The following is an 18,726-nucleotide window of genomic DNA, read 5'->3' as shown; positions in this document are numbered from 1 at the left end:
CCTGCTCAAGGACATTGCCCTAGGAAGTCTCTCCTCTCTTATATCAGCTTTTCCCTCTCTATTGGATTATTACCTACAGAAACATGATTTTGTTTCTCCCATCTTTAAAAAAAAATAATAAATCCTTTTCTGTCTCATTTCCCAGTGAGCTGGAGGTCCATTTCTCTTCCTTTTGCAGCAGAGTTCCTCCGAAGAGTTCTTGATACTGTCTTTAGTTTCTATCCTGCCATATTTTTCAAACCCACTTCAGTTAGGATTCTCCTCATTCACTCCTTCAAAACTGCTTTTTTTGTTAAGGTCACCAAAGACCTCCATGTTCATTCATTCATTCAGTAAATATCTGTTGAGTGTTTATACTTGGCCAGTATCTTTTCTGAGTTCATGGGTTATGTCATTGAACAAAACAAATCAAAAGTGCCTATTTTGAGCTTATATTCTAATACTCTGCCATGCCAACATCAGTGGGCAGTTCTCAGTTGTCTCACTTGACCTTTCAGCAGTATTTAACTTGGCAGATCCTTTTCCTCCTCTTTTTTTCACTTGCCTATGGGACTTCATTCTCTCTTGGTTTTCCTTCTTCCCCACTAGATATTCCTGTTCCATCTTTGATGATTCCTTATCTTTTTACAGAAGAAGCCCCTTACCTAGTACTTGGTCTTCTGCAGCGTATGTATGTGCATCCTCTTGGTGATCTTACCCAGTTTCGTGGCTTAAATACTATCTTTCAGGGATTCTTGGATTTGTATCTTTAGCCTGGGCACCCAACTCTCATATCTAGCTGCCCCTTTGACATCTCTTTGGAAGTTTATTTGATGTTTCAAGTGAACTTGCCCTAAAGCAAATGCCTGATCTCACCTCCCCTAGAAAATATACATACCTGTTCTACTTACAGGCTTGCTAATCTCAGTTGATGCCAATTCTATCCTTCCTTCCAGATGTTCAAATAAAAATTTGGAAAGTCACCCTTGACCCTTATATCTCACACTCAAAAGCTTTTCTACCAGACAATCTTCAAATGTACCCAGAATTGAGACACCTTTAGGATTGGCTAATGATGAGGCTGACGCAGGAATTACCTGAAGATGAGCTTGGAACTTATTGTTGTGCCAGAAAAATAAGGTGCTTCCACTGGCCAGCTCCTTGAAGACAGACCCACTGGTGACATTCAGGACTGTTAAGCAAAATTAATAATGACAGAAATTTATTATAACCTATTAAATAAAAAAGAAATCTATGAGTGCCTACTGAGAATAAAAGAGAAAGTTCTTTTCTACAGTAAATGCTAACTAATAAATATTGAAGGAATGATTGTTAGATAATGACCTTTTGCAGTCATTATAGTAATTTATGCAGGTAGGAGTCCTCTGTACATAGTTGGATGAAAGTTTGATGGGTTATAGCATATTTAAACTGTCTTAAAGGATCACCACACAGGTTGCATAGTAATTACAAAAGGAAAGTTGATATTTTACAGTGGACAGACCCGGCAGACAAACCTCATTCATGTGTTCAAAGATCATAACACCAATGTAGGGACAGACTAACAGTGCATTTTAATGTTATACATTGAAAAGGATTATGGCATTACTTAACGTGGTTCTCCTGCCAAAAATTCTGAGGAAATACTAGACAAACTCAGATTGAGTGCTGTTCTATAAATGTTTTCTTCAAGAATGACAAAGTGATAAGGAAAATATGGTAACTCTAGGTGAAGGGGACACGGGAATTTATCTTACAATTCTTGCAGCTTTTTTTTATAACGTACTTTTGAAAACGTTTGAAATAAAAACTTAAAAATACATATGTATGTATATCCAACTTCACTCTTCTGCAACCACTTTGATCTAAGCCACCATCGTCTCTTGCTTGCATTACTGAGTTGCTTCTAGTGGGTTTTCTTGTCTCAGCACAGAAGCAAAGTGACAGATTATATCACTGCTCTGCTTAAGGTCCATCATTAGACCCACTCACTTCACTCACATCCTTATAATAATGATCTCCAAGGTTCAATGTCTTCTCTCTCCCCATCCTTATACTCTGCCCTGTCTCATACTAGATTCCTCCACTGCTCTGTTCATATAACTCTACTTGAACCCATTGGGCATCATATCCTTCTGAAAGGCCTTTTTGCCCTACCTATTTGCTCTGCCTAGAACACTTTTTCTCCATATATCTGCATACCTGATTCCCTCACTGTCCTCAAACAATGTTTAGATGTCACCTTTCCAATGAATCCTACCTTGACTACCCTATTTATTTTTAAAAAATTTTTAAAATGTTTTTATTTATTTTTGAGACAGAGCATGAGCAGGGGAGGGGTAGAGAGGGAGACACAGAATCTGAAGCAGGCTCCAGGCTCTGTGCTGTCAGCACAGAGCCCGAGGCAGGGCTTGAACTCACAGACTGTGAGATCATGACCTGAGCTGAAGTCGGACGCCTAACCGACTGAGCCAGCCAGGCATCCCTTGACTACCCTATTTAAAACTCACAAGCATTTGGGGCACCTGGGTGGCTCAGTCATTTAAGTGACCGACTCTTGATTTTGGCTTAGGTTGTGATCTCATGTTTGTTCAAGTCCCACATTGGGCTTTTTGCTGACAGTGCAGAGCCAGCTTGGGATTCTTTCTCTCCCTCTCCCACATGTTCGTTCTCTCTCTCTCTCCTCTTTCTCAAAATAAATAAAACAAACAAAAACCAAAACACAAACACTTCCCCCCAGTGTTCCTGAGCTGCTCTATTTTTTTGCATGGCTTTAATTACTGCCCAGTATACTATATATTTGGTCATTTATTATGTTCATTATTCTTTCCTTCCTAGGATTTATGATCCATGAGGACACGGATTTTATACTGTTCACTAATGTTTTTCTCCCAAATGTCAATATAGATTTTCATTTGTTTCAGATAGTTACTTCCTCCTTAGCCTAAGGAGTAGATTTTTTGTTCATAACTTTGATTAATGGAAGTTTATTTCCCCACTGTGTATGACTTGAGCCAATAATGGTGTCAGAGCTCATGACCATCGCTATTCAGAAGAATGAAAGGGAGAAAATGGGTTCTTTTTTTTTTTTTTTTTTTTTTTTTTTTTTTCCTGGGACCTCTTATTCCCTAGATATTCACAGGTAGAAATTCACCTATGTCAAACTGCAGACAAACTTGAAAGTAAATATTCTGCCTTAATTAATCTCTTAATTATTATAGCCTAAGGGCCAACTGAGCAAATTAGTAATATTTAGCTTTGATTTCTCTACAGACTGAGGATAAAAAAGTTGTGCCTGCAGTTGAAAATTTTTAGAAAATAGGACATGTTGGTTAACATGTAACATTTAGCATGTAATATTTCAAAAGAATTTTTGGAAAATGAGGGGAGTTTATGATTTTTATTATAGAGGATGGTTAGCCTTTTAACTTCTTTGTGGAAAAGAGGGTAGTAGGGCATAATCTCAAAGTGGCTTAGTGTTTAAGATGTCATTGACGTGATACTTCAGAATCTGTTATGATTTGACCTCTGAACCCTTGTATAACTTTGTGTGTTAACGCATGTAATGTCCTGTCAGTTCTGCATTTTGTTTGGATTTTTAGTTTATTTTTGTTACAGTTAACATGTTAACCAAGATCATACAAATCAGGGTCATGCATTAAAATTTTAGTCTGTAAAGTACGAATCACATGTTTTGTTCTTTGTTATAGCAGCCTCACGTCAAAGCATGCGCAGAGTATCTCTGGAGGAAGTTCTGGAATTACTAGGAACAGGGTTTCTCCGTGGGAGTTCAGGATTTCTTCGAGCCAGTGGAGATATGCTGAAAGGAACCAGTTCAGTCAGTAGGGATGTTCGAGTTGGAGTTACTCAGGTTAGAGTCACATATCAGTTATCTACGTGTAATGCTCACTGGCCTCTCTAATAAGGATATTAGTATCTGCATATTCCAGGCATAAATGATACTGTGCAGGGTCATCACTTATGCTCTCATATTTATAAAATAGACATGGTAAGGCTACAACACTCTTTAAAAGCTACATTAAAAGTAAGAGAACTGTAGTTACCTAAAAGCCAATGAAATAGGCTATTACTCACAATGTGTCTTTAGTTCCTAATAGAAATTTTTATTTCCTTTGAAATACAAACAACATTTGTTTGTTTCTAGGCCTTATGCTTTCATGTGTCTTGTAGTTTAACATGTTTTCCATTGTGCTTTTGTGTGCTTTTACATTTCAGATATAAGGTACACGTTAGGCATGTATCACTCAGTATGGGTAATATTGTATTTCCATTTTATGTGGTTTCAACTCCTAAGTAAAAATCATAGCATATAATCTAAGTTAAACCTAGGAAAAGTATCTTAGAATAAAACAACACAGAGGTCTCTGAATTATCTTGTTTTCTAAATGCCCTTATGGTTCAAAGTGAATGTTGTTAATTCACATATGTTCTCATTGTTTTATACTGTATACAGATGTTAGAGTTTTTGAGAATGTAAGGTATCCCAGTATAATTGTAAACTGAGTATTTCTAAAAGAACAGATTACATAAGAAATCTACTGTCTTTGTATCTCTGGAGTAAGACCAGCCATTAACATTCATGCAAGTAAAGAGCAGTGATTCATCGCTGTAAAGTTTCCTTTCACATTTCTGGACCTAAATTCCGTTAGAGTTAGGGTGTTGGAATATATTTAATTCTTACAATGTGTTCATGTTTGATTTGGCTTTTCTTGTTCAGAATCTTAAAGAGCTTGAATTTGTTCAGAGTAGCCAGAGGCACATCCTGCGTATTGGCTGGCTCTGCTCACTATCCTGCAACTTTGCACAGTCTGACCAAATTAAATGCAGCATAAATGAAATACCAGTTGAAAGACTGTGTACTTCATATTTGGCTTAATAAACAAACAAAAAATGTGGAAAGAGTAAAAAGAAACAATAACTTATGTATGTTTAGTAGAAGAGAAAATGTTAATACAGAATTGAAATTATTTCATTTTGAAGATAAAACTCTTTTCTTTTTTAGGCTTATGTGGTATTTGTTTCAACACTAGGAGGAACATGGCTAGAGAAAAATTTTGCTGCCTTTCTTTCCCATATTCTAAGTCTTGTGTCACAGTCGCACCCTAAAGCCACCCAAACTCAGACTGACGCTGTCTGCGGTCGCCGTTGTGTTTCATTTATCCTCCGAGCTACTATAGGAGGCCTTCTTGGAGAAAAAGCTCAAATTGCTGCTGCCAAGGATATTTGCCAGGCTATCTGGAAGTTAAAGAAAGTTATGGGTATGGATCTACTACAACATTCTGTTTCAACAGCTCTAAAGGAATTGTCCTTTCAGAAAAGCTAGACTGGCTACATTAATACAAAAAACACTTTTGTAATAGAGGTCATTTGTTTTAGGGCAAAGTTGTTAATACATAGATGAGACATAAATTATCTCACTTGGTAAGACCTGTCATATATATGTTAAGTCTTAAAGGCTGGTGATAATAGTTCCTCAGAATTCATAGTCTTCCCCTAGAAGTTGATAAAAGTGTTTTGAAGCAATCCATGTCAGTTCCTGTACTATTTTAAGTCCACTCTGTTTATCTCGTATACCAATAAAATTAGAATATTTTTTAGTTTTCCATGAATTCTCCCTTTCAGTGCGACTTGCTGTAAGAGTAATTAAGGGCTGATGGTCAGGTTGCTTGAACTAAATTGGTTATATTGGTTCATTTCTTTCTCAATTAATGCATGTCCCCATTTTAGTATTTCAGTTAACTGCCTTAACGGTTTCATATATGAAGAGTGGAAGTATTAATTTTTACCTTTATATTTTGTGCTCCTAACACCCACCCCCTACAATATATTTTAATAAAACATTGATGCATAGTTAGTTCTTCTGCTTCTGTCAGATGCTGTGATGAGTGACAGTAATGTGGAGACCCGGCTTGGCTCCACAGATGTAACAGCCAGCCAGCATATGCTGGTGTGTGCTCTACAAGAACTTGGAAATCTCACATACAGTCTTGGCACCACAGCTGCACCTTTGCTGCAAGATTCAAGTTCAGGTACATGTTGTTTGTGACTCATCTGTGTACCTTGTGTTTACTTTTACTCTAGACAACTTTTTTCCAGGGAAGAGAGTCTCCCTCATATAGCTCATTTATTATAGATTCCATTATAGATTTGTTAGAGATGTTTTATGAAGTGTATATAATCAAAATTAAAAAAAATAAGTATATACTTCAGCTTTTTCTTTTATAATTAAAGGTTTTTCTCTAAGTCACCCCCTTAGTTTCCCTTTCTGGAGATATTTAAGATAACATGGAAAAAAGAAGCAAACCTCAATTCTTGTCTCTCATCTACAGTGAAAACTTGTATGATACAAGTAATTCACTTCCTCAAAGTTCCTTTCAAGCAGTCTCCATTTTCTTACTCTCTTGGAAAACTAATCACTTTGACGGACACCTGGGTGGCTCAGTCGGTTAAGCGTCCGACTTCAGCTCATGTCATGATCTTGTGGTTCATAAGTTTGAGCCCCGCATTGGGCTCTGTGCTGACAGCTCAGAGCCTGGAGCCTGCTTCAGATTCTGTGTCTCCCTCTCTTTCTGCCCTCAACCCCACTAGTGTTCTGTCTCTCAAAAATGAATAAAAACGCCAAAAAAATTTTTTTTAAGAAAATTAATCACTTTGAGAGATAATTCACATACCAAAAAGTTCACCCTTTTGAAGTATGCAATTCGGTGGTTTTGGTATATTCACAGAGTTGTATAACTACCACCACTAATTTCTGAATGTTTTCATCACACTAAGAAGTCCTATACCCATTAGCAGTCCCTCCCCATTTCCCTTCCCCCAGACCCTGATAATCACTAATCTACTTCCTATCTCTATGGATTTGCCTATTCTGGACATTTCATATAAATGAAATCATAAGAATATGTGGTCTTTTATTTAATCATTTTTAAAACTCACTTTGGATGGCTTTTGTCCTTTGACTGTGATATGTTTTTCCTGCTGACTGAAGTTTACATTATGTTTAGTTTGTAAGCTCTTATCCCATATTATTGAAGTAGTAGTCAACGTGAATTGTTACATGTTTCAGTGAAGTTGTATGTTGAATTACAGCAAATATAGACTTTTTTTCTTAACTCGTAGTGGTACTCCACTGTCTTCATAATTGGTTAGTAGACTACTGAGGACCTAGGAAAGCCTATTTTATTTAACATTTTATTCTCAGGTAAGAGTGATATGGCATATAGGAAGTGTACTAATTATGTAGATAAATGTGCCAAAAGAGATTTTTTAAAAAGAGGAGGATGGAGCATAATGTGACATTTCTTTTCAAGGTGTTTTTGTTATTTATTGATAATTTTTATTCCAAGTACCAAATGAATAGTGATCTCAAGATCAAAAAGCAGAACATTGGCTTATTTAGGAAATAAAATTTTTCTTTTGTGTTTTAATTTAAACCAGTTTTCATGAGACATATTAGTAGAAGTAATTCTTACAAATAAAAATTATAACTATGTTGTCTTTTTTCTATTCTGGTTTGACTTTTGATAAAGATAATATATTTTATATCCATGTGGCTGCTTATTCTTTTGACTTTTTTTTGGCTAAGTGAGTTTATCTGTAGAGCTAAGTCTTTTTTTCCTGTCCTTCCAGGCATTCTTGACAGTGTCATTTCAGTTATTGTGCATCCTAGCATTTCTGTTCGACTAGCGGCAGCTTGGTGTTTACACTGCATTGCTGTGGCATTACCTTCTTACCTAACACCTCTTTTAGACCGTTGCCTGGAACGGCTTACTGTACTTAAGTCTTCACCTGAAGCAGTGACTGGCTTTAGTTTTGCTGTGGCAGCTTTGTTGGGAGCAGTGAAACATTGTCCTTTAGGAATTCCTCATGGAAAGGGCAAGGTAATGGTTTCATTCTCCACATATGATAATGACGTTGCCAGTTTTTGCTAAAAACATCATCGTCTTGTGTATCACCCAGTCAAAGCCATGTAGGACAAATTTCTGACCAGTCAGCTAACTTACTTAATTTTTAAATATTATCAAATAATTGCTGTGAAAAATGAAGGGATAGTAAAAAATATTTTACCCACTCTTAAACAGGAGTGCTTTCTGTGCTTTTTATTGGAAATATCTTCCTTTAGTAACAGAATTTGTTCCTGAAGGCTTTGTTTTGCTATATATTTAGCTCTGCCATAGAAGTGCATTTAAAATTGCATGTAAAAAATATAATAAAATAAAATCACATTGTAAAGGACAAATCTTAAACTTTTTAAAGTAATTTTGTGGGTTATAGTATTATTGGTAATAGTATTTTTAAATTAGTAGTATTTTGAAAATAGTTAATGTTCTTAGGAATCAAGATTTTCCATATTTAAAAAAAGAGAGTTGCAGCTGTAAAATCAAGGAAGTAAAAGCCCCCTATGTTAAATTTGAATGGAAAATATTTCTGTTCCCTGATAATTTTTTTCTTTTCAAAAATACTTAAATCCTCACTCTGTCCAGTGACAGGACCTAAAAGCATTGACAACCTGGTAGCAAGGAAAACCCCCAGTGCTCAGATTATGGCTCAAAACCCATTTTAGTAAAAAGGAATCAGGGCTACATGAAGGAACGGCTTGTTCCAGATCCGGGGTAGGAAATGCACAATATAAACCTCAAATATCTTGTCATGCCAGAGAACAAGGAAGTCATCAAAGACTACTGTGTTCATTTTAATAGAATACAGAAGGTAACTTAAGGGCCTCCTGCTGACCAAAGATGGGATAATGTGTGCATCAAAATAAAAAACATTAACAGTGGTTTGAATAACTAGGAATTATAAGTTATCAGAGAATGTTGTTTGACAGTGAAAGCCTTTTTAATCTAGGCCTTACACACATATAAGTATTTTTTTAGAAATAAATCACCATTGTTCCTTGCTTTCTCACTGTCACTCTTATGTCATTATTAGTATTGTATTTGCCGTTTAGGCTTTACAAAAGAACATACCGTTACTTCAGAGGTTCTAAAACTATTTTGAGGATTGCCAGTACCATTTGAGTATGGTGATTGACAACTTTGGGAGGTGATATTCATTTAAATTCATTCTTTTACTATTTTAGTTATATTTGAAACTAACATATGTATCTTACTAAGAATTGCCATTGCATGTATTTAATTAAATTTAATATCCTCAGATTTTACTAGTTTAGGCAGAAAGGATTGGTTCATTCTTGTTCTTATTGAGTGTTACCCATTGGTTATATAGGCTGCAAGTAGTCCTAAGTTAGTAGTAAGTTGATTGGTTTGCTTTATTTATATTTTTATTCTTTTGGTTAGTTTTAAAATATACTAGCCTTCCTGTTTATAAAATTTATATGCCAGCTCATAATACTTGCTGCTTTTCTAGTGGTGTTTGGTAACAGAGATGTTTTCTCAGATAATAGATGCCTCAACATTGGCCTTTGTACTATAAAAGTATGCATTATCCATAAATATGAAATATCTGGGTTTTCCTCCTTTGTTTTACAATACTGCCAATTTCATAGACTTTTAAAATAAAACATTTTTATGAATCCCACTCTACTGTGAAACTCACTTCAATGCGAGACTGTTTTGAGTACTTTTAACCTCTGTAGTATATTGCCTCTGGAAAGATTTTCAGCCACTCAGATATCAAAATAGTATGCAAATTTTTAAAAAGACAGATGCCTATGATGAAACTTTTTCTGGTAATTACAGATTTAAGGTAATTGCTTAAAACTAAAATTAACTCAAATTCTATATACCTTAACTTGAACAGTTATACAATGTCATCATATGTGCTCTACAAAGAATTATAGGGTTGCTGTATACAACCTAATATGCCAGTATTTAACCTTAAAACTTAAGTTTTTATAGTTTTCTCTATAATGTTGTCCTGTGGTATAGTCTACATGATTGACAGTACTTTTTCACTTTCATTTGTCATGTAAGGATTAATTTTTCAAGAGATTGTTAGTTGCTGTCATTTGTCATTAACCTATAAATTGATATGCTTTTTTTTTTCCCTTGTTCTTCTCCATGTAAATAGATTATTATGACATTAGCAGAGGATTTGCTGTGTTCAGCTGCTCAAAACAGTCGTCTTTCAGCCCAGCGCACACAGGCTGGATGGTTGTTGATTGCTGCTCTGATGACATTAGGTAATGACAGTCTTGTGGAAGGTTTACATAATTATGAAGTACTCTGTGTTTTCTGAATGTGAAGTATTGTATGTATTGTAAGTATTGTATAATTTTTAATATATGCCAGAATTTAAGTATCTACACAAACATTTTTCTTCTGGCAGTCACCTTAGGAAGCCATATATTTATTCCATTCCTCAAAATGTTTTCAGATCTCCTTATTTGAAATTCTCTTCAAGACCAATTTATGAGCCTTGTTAGGATAAGTCAGTTCAGGCTTAACTCTGAATGACTCTGACTTTTCCAAAAATCATTCACATCCATCTTCAGGGGAAAAAAATTTCCACAATGTAAGGGTTGGCAAGAGACCATACCATAGCCTGTAAATCCAATTCTGTAATTGTTTTTAGAATTGGTAACACTAATAAGATAATTGAAGGGGATAGGGTTCATTATATTTATTAAAAATCAGCAAGTATTTTATGGTCATGACTTTTGTATTTGCATCCTATAACTTTGAAAATCAATTTTATTACTTTATTAAAGTTGCATTTTAAATCTCTCTTTTGTAATATCATTTGTTGCCAAGATATAAAACTGGCTGGATTTAACCAATAAATCATTTTGACATCTCTGAAGTAATATGATCTAAAAGGAGCTTAAATTAGACTACCTGGATAGCTCAGTTGGTTGTATCTGACTCTTGGTTTCAGGTCTGGTCATCATCTCATGGATTCATGAGTTTGAGCCATGTGTCAGGCTCTAAGCTCTCAGCATGGAGCTTGTTTGGGATTCTTTCTCTCTTTTTCTGTCTCTCAAAATAAATGAATAAACTTAAAAAAAAAAAAAAAGGATACTCCCCCCCAAAATTTTACTTTAATTTAAATTAAATTAAATTAAATTAAAATAAGCAATCATAATTGAAGAACCATTTTAAATAATGTTCTTGATGATTAAAGTGATTTATTGGACTGTATCAGGGTTCAGCCTATGGGCCAAATTTGACTTGCCCTGTGTTTTATACAGCCTGAGAGCTAAGAAGAGTTTTTACATTTTTAATGGTTAAAAAAAATATTTTGTGATCATGAGAATTACATGAAAGTCAGTTTTCAGTGTACATAAAGTTTTATTAGAGCGCAACCATTATCGTATATACTGTCTGTGGCCTTTAAGCACTACAGTAGCTGAATTAAGTTATTGCCAGAGACTATGTGGTTTTACTGTCTAACCCATTACAGAAAATTAGGCCCCTGGCATAGGTCATCATTTCACCATGTGATGGGGATAATGTGGTCAAACTTTTATTTGCTTTTTACTGGGTGTTTCTTGCCTGCCATATTGATGATTTTGGTTAATTAAAGGAGAAAATAAACTACTTAATAAGTGCAATATTTCAATGAACAAAACTTTTCAGAACAAAGTAATTCCATTGGAAGACGACTACAAGCAATCCCTTCTCTTTTAAAGAGATTATTAGTATATCATATTTTACTGCATAATCATAGTCAACATACAAAAAAGGATTAAAATTTTAAATTGATATTGTTAATTACTGTGTTTTCTTGGGCTTTAATCTCTTGTTTTATGTATTATTATTTACCTTTATTATCAATTTTTAGAATATATTGCTAATAACCTAGCAGCTGTCAAGGGTGTCAGTGAGGTTTTTACTCTTAAGTATCATTATGAACTCATAGATTTTTATATATGTGTTTCAGTCCATTGCAGTCATATTCCTTTTGATCCTCAAATTGTCAGTGAAAGCCCCTTCAAGCTGGTTCATGTATCCTTTTGACATGAACCTGGTATTCTTTGATAACATGTTTACTTTTGGCATAACAAGATGTCCCAGCTTTTACATTACATTTTCTGCTCCAGGCTTGCAACCAGTCATTTTCCAAGGAGTGTTCATTCTTTTTTGTGGGAAATGGTATGTAGACCATCTGAGTGCTTCATTAATTTTTGCCTTGAAGTTTTAACACCTTTTTTACATTTTCAGCATTTCCTTTACCATTAACAGTTTCCATCACTGTAAATATATTCACTATTCTGAACTAATATAAACTCAAATAGACCACATTCAAATCGGTTCCTCAGATGTAAACTACAGCATTTTTAAAACTTTTTTTGTTATACTTCCCACTTTATCTGATACCACCTGAAATAACTTGGATTCACCTGTAGACATCTACATGGCTTATAGATCTGTGAATGATAAAGTGTGTAGTTTTTGCTAGGTACATTATTCTTGGTGTGAATAAACTTACTCTTGTTTATGTATTCTCTTTGTAATTACTATGTACTCATTTTTATTAAGTTAATTCATATATGTCTCTGAAATGACATTGTAGGAAAGAGGCACTGTTCACTACTGAATTAGTGAGATATCTTAAGGATGTAATGACAAATATATATGAAACTTGTCAACTGTGGGTATTTTCAGTGACGCTACACTTTTTTTTTTTTGTATCTGACTAAATTTTCCCTTCAGAATTTCCTCTTTTCTCACAGCCTAGTATATGTAGAATGTGTGTGTGTGCATATACATGTATTCACACACACAAACCTTATGGTTAACTTACTCTTAATGGCCTTATTCTGATTTCCTTTTTTATTACAATGCTTGGGGTTTTTTTTAGTACTACTTCATCAAAGAAAGCAATGAGCAAAGAGTAAAGAATTATGCTTGTTTTGAATTACGCTGTAGAAGTTAGCATATGGCTTCTTCCCAAAAAGGTCAGAAGAAAAATGAAGAAATTAATTCTATTTTAATCTACTATAAATCAAAAGCATAAAAAAAGATTGGCTTGCAGTTGCCCTGTCATTTTGCCTTTAGCTCATCTCTTCATATGCAAATTTTGAATGATAATTGCTTAATGTCAAACATCATATAAATGGTTATAATGAGTGAAACACTATTTGATATATAAGCTCATATAAGCAAGCCTCGGAAAGGGTCCAGTGAAATAAATGCAATTATTACTCCATTTATAGATGAGGAAATTGAGGCACAAAAAGGTTAACTTACCCAAGTTTACACAGCTAGTAAGTTGGATGGACCAGGGTATTAACCTGGTGGTTTTCTAGAGGCCATTGTTACTAGTTCTAGGTTATTTTGCCTTACTACAGAGGAAGAACATACAGTGCACAACATGGGAATAATAAAGGAATACTTATAAGATACTTTAAGATAACTTGTAATTTTAAAGAAAATAACTTTGGGAGAAAAGCTGTGAGTTTGTTTTTTTGTACTAACTAGTTTTTCTTTTTTCTTAATTTGACGCTATCAAGTAAGATGATATCATTGTACGTTGCCTTTCATGACTGAGTTTATTTGTGATCTCTCATTTCATAAATGTTACTGACCTGAAGTTTTTTTTTTTTTTAAGTCCTATCAGATATATCACCTGATTTTTGGCCTGGAACAAGTTGCTTTCAAAAATTAGCATTACTCTCAGTATACACTGTTACTTGTTACCCAAACAGTAGTACCTTGGATTTACACGATACAGTACAGTTCTTCAAAGTACTGTGAAGTGTGCACTATCATTTAGATCTGACAAACCCTTGGAGACAAGTAATGTAGGTAGTGCTACCTTCATTTCATAGTTAAAAAACCAAATCTACAGGTCACAGCACTAGTAAAAGAGCTGACCATAGAGCCCATACTCTACTGTTCCTTGTTTCTTCTCTCTGTAATCCACAGTACTTTAGATAGCAATTCTTTCAGAAGTAGCACATTTATTGGAAACAGAAGTTAAGAAAAGGGGCAAATTGCAGTAGTGGATTAAAATACGTTTATTTGAAGAGAGAAGTTCCTGCTTATTAATTGAATTTAAAGATTAACGCTTTGGGTTTTTTTTATAAGTGACAAGTTAAATAAATTACAGGTCCTGCAGTTGTCAGTCATCACCTTGCTCGAGTTCTGCTGTTGTGGAAGTGTGTCTTTCCATTGTCTCCTAAAGATCTAGAAACAGAAAAGAACCGAGGAGATTCATTTACATGGCAGGTAACCTTGGAAGGACGAGCTGGTGCGCTCTGTGGTAGGTCAAGTTTGGTTTGCTTTCTCACTTTCCTTTGGCTTTTTCCCATTCTTTAACTTTTCATGTGTTTATATCTTTAATGGTGGAAATATCTACTTAGGATATTTTTGTAATTGTATATAATTAGTTAGTGATTATAACAAATGTACGATAAACCAAAGTTAGAGCTCTGATCCTTAGGATAATGCATGTTTTCTTAGATGCAATCCAACTGAGAACTGTCAAGATTGCTTTGTCTTTAGTAGGCATTCATTCCTCTTTTTAGAAATACTAGGATTGGATTTAATTAAGTACAGTTTCCATTTAGTTTTTTGTATATGAAAGTTGTACCCTCCCATAGTATATGAACCATTTAAAAATAGCATCTACCATGAATATTTGAACTAAGGAAGAAAGTATTTCTGGAAAGACATGGAAACATTGATTTTGGTTTTGTTTGTTTATTCATGGCATTTTTACCCTTAAAAAATGAAGACCGTTTTGAAATTCATCTTGAAACTCAGTCTAACTTTAAAATATTCATTTTATTCTACATATGAAGTAACTCCTTCTGAAAACTTGTGTTTCAGGTAACACCTATTAGAACCCAGCACTGTTGACTCAAATGTCATCATAGTTTTGCATAATTAGTGTAGAACTGGCAAACTTGAGGTTCTAAGCTAATTTAGCTCAGAAGCTGAGTAAACCCCAGGAAAGCAGCATTTTGTTAACTTGGTTTTTGGTCTCCTTCAGTGATTCTAGGAACTGTTTTGTTTGTTTGTTTTTTGTTTTTTGTCTTTTGGGTTTTTTTGTTTTTTGGTTTTTTTTCCAGCTTGATTAGAGGTAAAAGACCCTAGCTTCCTCTTTGTACTAGAGTTTCAAGAATTTTTTGTTTTTAGCACATTTCTTTATTCCTCTAATAAAAATTCAGAATACTGTACCATACTTGAATGCTTTTTTTCATGGTTCATTACACTCTGCCAAATAAAAATCTGTTCTGTTTTTCAGCTGTCAAGAGTTTTGTTTCCCACTGTGGTGATCTCCTTACTGGGGAAGTAATTCAGCGTCTTCTTCCACCACTTCCTTGTGCTGTGGATTTGCTAACTCAGTAAGGATCTGCTATTTAGATATGATAAAATTTTTTAATAGCAGTCAGTTACTGTGGGATTGTGTTAATAGCTGTTTAGTACATTAATAAGGCCAAGTTTGTATGGTTGGTGAATGATTTTCCTTTTGCAGTGGAAGGCAAACATTTAGTTACGTGATTTTTTTTTTTTAGGCTAGGATCTTGAAAGAAAAATACATATTAAAAGGGAAGGAAAGTTACTTGGTGGATATTGTATCTTCCAAACAGTAAGATTTAACCAAGAAATTAAATATTAAGCCTGTTAACCTTTTCAGGTATGCATTTTATTGGTTTGTTAGTGCTATTCTGTGTTCATAAGAACCAGATGCTTGTTAACAGTTTTAGTTTTTTGTTGTTTTTATTTTTCATACATTCGACTTAAACATATAAGAAAACATAAAGAAAATCCAGTATATGTCAAGAGCACTTGTAATTTCCAAATTAATATAATGTATAGTTTAAAGAAAGTTTTTCCAGAAGGTATTCAATGATATAAAATTTAGTGTATTACACAAAAATACATTTAAGGTCTGGCTTACAAAGCATAATAATAAAATGAACACTGTGAATCCAACACAGCCTGAGGAAGGATTAGCAAATGTTTGCTGTAAAGGGCCAGATTATAAACATTATAGGCTTTGCAGGCCATACAGTCTCTGTTGCATCTACTCAACCCTGTTGTAGCTCAAAAGCTGTCATAGATAATCTATAAATGAGTGAATGTGGCTGTGTTCCAGTAAAACTTAATTTACCAAAACAGATGATGGGCCAGTGTTAGCTACCCTTAAACTGGAACATTAGCAATACTATTGAAGTTATCTGTGACTTCCTTTCTAACACCATTCTTTACTCTTTACTTTAGAGGTAATCACTGTCCTGAATTTTATAGTTGTCATTCCTTTGCATTTTCAGAAAGTATATCACATATATATATGCTTCCCTAAACAGTGTTTAGTTTAGTTTTGCTTGGTTTTGATCAGGCATATAGTATACTGTTTCTGAGACTTAACTTTTTTTACTCATCATGTTTCTCAACTTTGTCTATGAGTAAGTTTGTTCATTCATTTTGATTGTTATATAATATTTAATTGTGTGAGTATATAACTTATCCTAATTCTGTCAGTGAAATATCCAAATTACATATTTTCCAGAATTCTTGTATATTTATGCCAATAGTATATGCGAGTATCCTTTGCTCCAGTTCTTCACTAACATTTACTCAGACATCATTTCTAGCTTTCCAGTAGATATAAGTTGGTATCTCATTATGATTTTAATTTCTATATCTGGTTCCTAATTATTTGTCATTTTATATATTTATCATTCCTTAGTATGTCCCCTTCTAGGAAATCCGTATTCATGCATGTCTTTTATTTTTAGGTAAAATAGTTTTTTGATGAACAGACATTAACTGTCAGATTTATCAATCTTTTACTTTTTGGTTAGTACTTTCTGTCTTTTGGTTTAAAAAATCTTCAGATTTATAAAATTACTTTCTTATATTTCTAAAATATTTAAGGTTTTGTCTTTCACATTTCATTTAAGTCTTTAATCCATGTGGAATTGATTTTTGTGTTTGGAGTGAGGTAGGGATCCAATTTCATTTTACTTTTTAATATGGATAACAAATGGTCCCATTCTTTATTAAAGAATCCACACTAGCTCCAGCAGTTGCCATTCATCTGTCATGTATTGTATTCCTGTATACATGGTCTGTTTCCATGTTCTCTGTTTTGTTCCACTGGTGTGTTTGCCCTTTTCTGGGCCAGTACCACATTATCTAGTAAATTTTAGTATCTGTTAAAGCAAGCTTGTTGGCCGTATTCATCTTTAGGCATAATTTGACCCTTCTTAACACTTCTGATGGTAGGCTGTTGAAATTTAATTGGAATTACATTGAGTCTATTGATAAATTTGAAGATAATTGGTATTTTTACAATAATCAAACACATTTCCTATTATTATTATTTTTTTCAACGTTTATTTATTTTTGGGACAGAGACAGAGCATGAACGGGGGAGGGGCAGAGAGAGGGAGACACAGAATCGGAAACAGGCTCCAGGCTCTGAGCCGTCAGCCCAGAGCCTGACGCGGGGCTTGAACTCACGGACCGCGAGATCGTGACCTGGCTGAAGTCGGACGCTTAACCAACTGCGCCACCCAGGCGCCCCAACACATTTCCTATTATTGAGGTCCTCTACAAATTATAATTTTTTTCTATGAAAGTCATATATGTCTTTTTGCTTGTTTGTTTTAGTAAGTAAGTAAGTAAGCAAGCTCTACACCCAACGTGGGGCTTGAACTCACGACCCCAAGATCAACAGTCACGTTCTAAAGCCAACCAGGCACCCCAAGAATTTTTTTAAAATAGTATTTTATTAGGTGATAAAATATAATAAGTTTTTTTGTTGCATAAATGATTGCTTCCTCTCAAGTTAAAACATACAAACCCCTTTTGTTATTTTTCTTAAACAAATTGAGAAAGTACTTAGGTCTGTTTATTTCCTCTACTTCACTAATTTACAAATAGTCTTTTTAAAAATTTATTCCCAGATACTTTATATTTTTCATTGCAGTTATCAATTAAGTATGTGGTAGTGGGAGAGTGTATGTATGTATAATTTCTTTATTGCTATTATATAAAAATGTAAGTAAGATTATATCCAGCCACCTTGCTAAACTCTCCTGTATTAAACATTTATTTTTAGATTCTTCTGGATTTTTCCCTTTATAATACTTATTTATATTCTCTCCCCACATGTGTTAACTAGATTACTACCATTTAACGCTAAATAAGGGGCAATTGGGTGGCTCAGTCAGTGAAGTGTCTGACTCCTAGTATCAACTCAGGTCATGATCTGACAATTCATGAGTTCAAACCCCACATCAGGCTCTGCACTGGGTGGCTTGGAGCCTGCTGGAAATTCTCTCTGTCTGTCTGTCTGTCTCTCTCTCTCTCTCCCTCCCTCTCTCTCTCCCTCTCTCCCTCTGTCCCTCTCTCCCTCTCTCTCCCCTCCCTCCCCCTCTCCCTCTCCCCCTCCCCCTCCCTTGTGTGTGCTCTCTCTCTCAAAATAAATAAATAAACTTAAAAAAAAAAAGGAAAAAAGGAAACATAAAAGGAGCACTCATGTTTACTAATAATATGTGTAGCTATTTTGCATTTATATGTCAGCCTGTTTGGTGTTTATATGTTGTATAACTTATGTACTTAAAATACACTTTTTCTTTTACTTTAAGGCTTTCTTCAGTGCTAAAAGCATATGGAAGTCCTTTGAAAACACCATCATTAGTTTATAGACAGAGGCTTTATGATTTATTGATTTTATTACCTCCTGAAACCTATGAAGGTATGTGCTTTAAACCAAAATGTTTTGTTTGTGGCCAGGACAGTGCCTGGAAAGTAATACCTGAATGAATGAATGAATGAATGAATGAATGAATGAATGATATGG

General features: G+C 34.4%; 1 protein-coding gene across 5 annotated transcripts in view; it reads left to right on the top strand.

Moving 5' to 3' along the window:
• HEATR5A (HEAT repeat containing 5A) overlaps window positions 1-18,726 on the top strand; it is a 120,612-nt gene that overhangs the window by 24,400 nt on the left and 77,486 nt on the right. For all 5 annotated transcript variants that reach the window (XM_043554342.1, XM_043554343.1, XM_043554340.1 and 2 more), the window contains 8 exons: window positions 3,690-3,850; window positions 5,003-5,258; window positions 5,874-6,029; window positions 7,630-7,880; window positions 10,033-10,144; window positions 14,017-14,169; window positions 15,157-15,256; window positions 18,512-18,621. In XM_043554342.1, the coding sequence (XP_043410277.1) occupies window positions 3,690-3,850; window positions 5,003-5,258; window positions 5,874-6,029; window positions 7,630-7,880; window positions 10,033-10,144; window positions 14,017-14,169; window positions 15,157-15,256; window positions 18,512-18,621 (1,299 nt within the window). The remainder of the gene's footprint in view (window positions 1-3,689; window positions 3,851-5,002; window positions 5,259-5,873; window positions 6,030-7,629; window positions 7,881-10,032; window positions 10,145-14,016; window positions 14,170-15,156; window positions 15,257-18,511; window positions 18,622-18,726) is intronic.

The sequence above is a fragment of the Prionailurus bengalensis genome, chromosome B3, assembly GCF_016509475.1.
Source record: "Prionailurus bengalensis isolate Pbe53 chromosome B3, Fcat_Pben_1.1_paternal_pri, whole genome shotgun sequence".
Lineage (NCBI taxonomy): Eukaryota > Metazoa > Chordata > Mammalia > Carnivora > Felidae > Prionailurus > Prionailurus bengalensis.
Note: the sequence above shows the minus strand (reverse complement) of the source record. Positions and strands in the feature narration are given on the sequence as shown.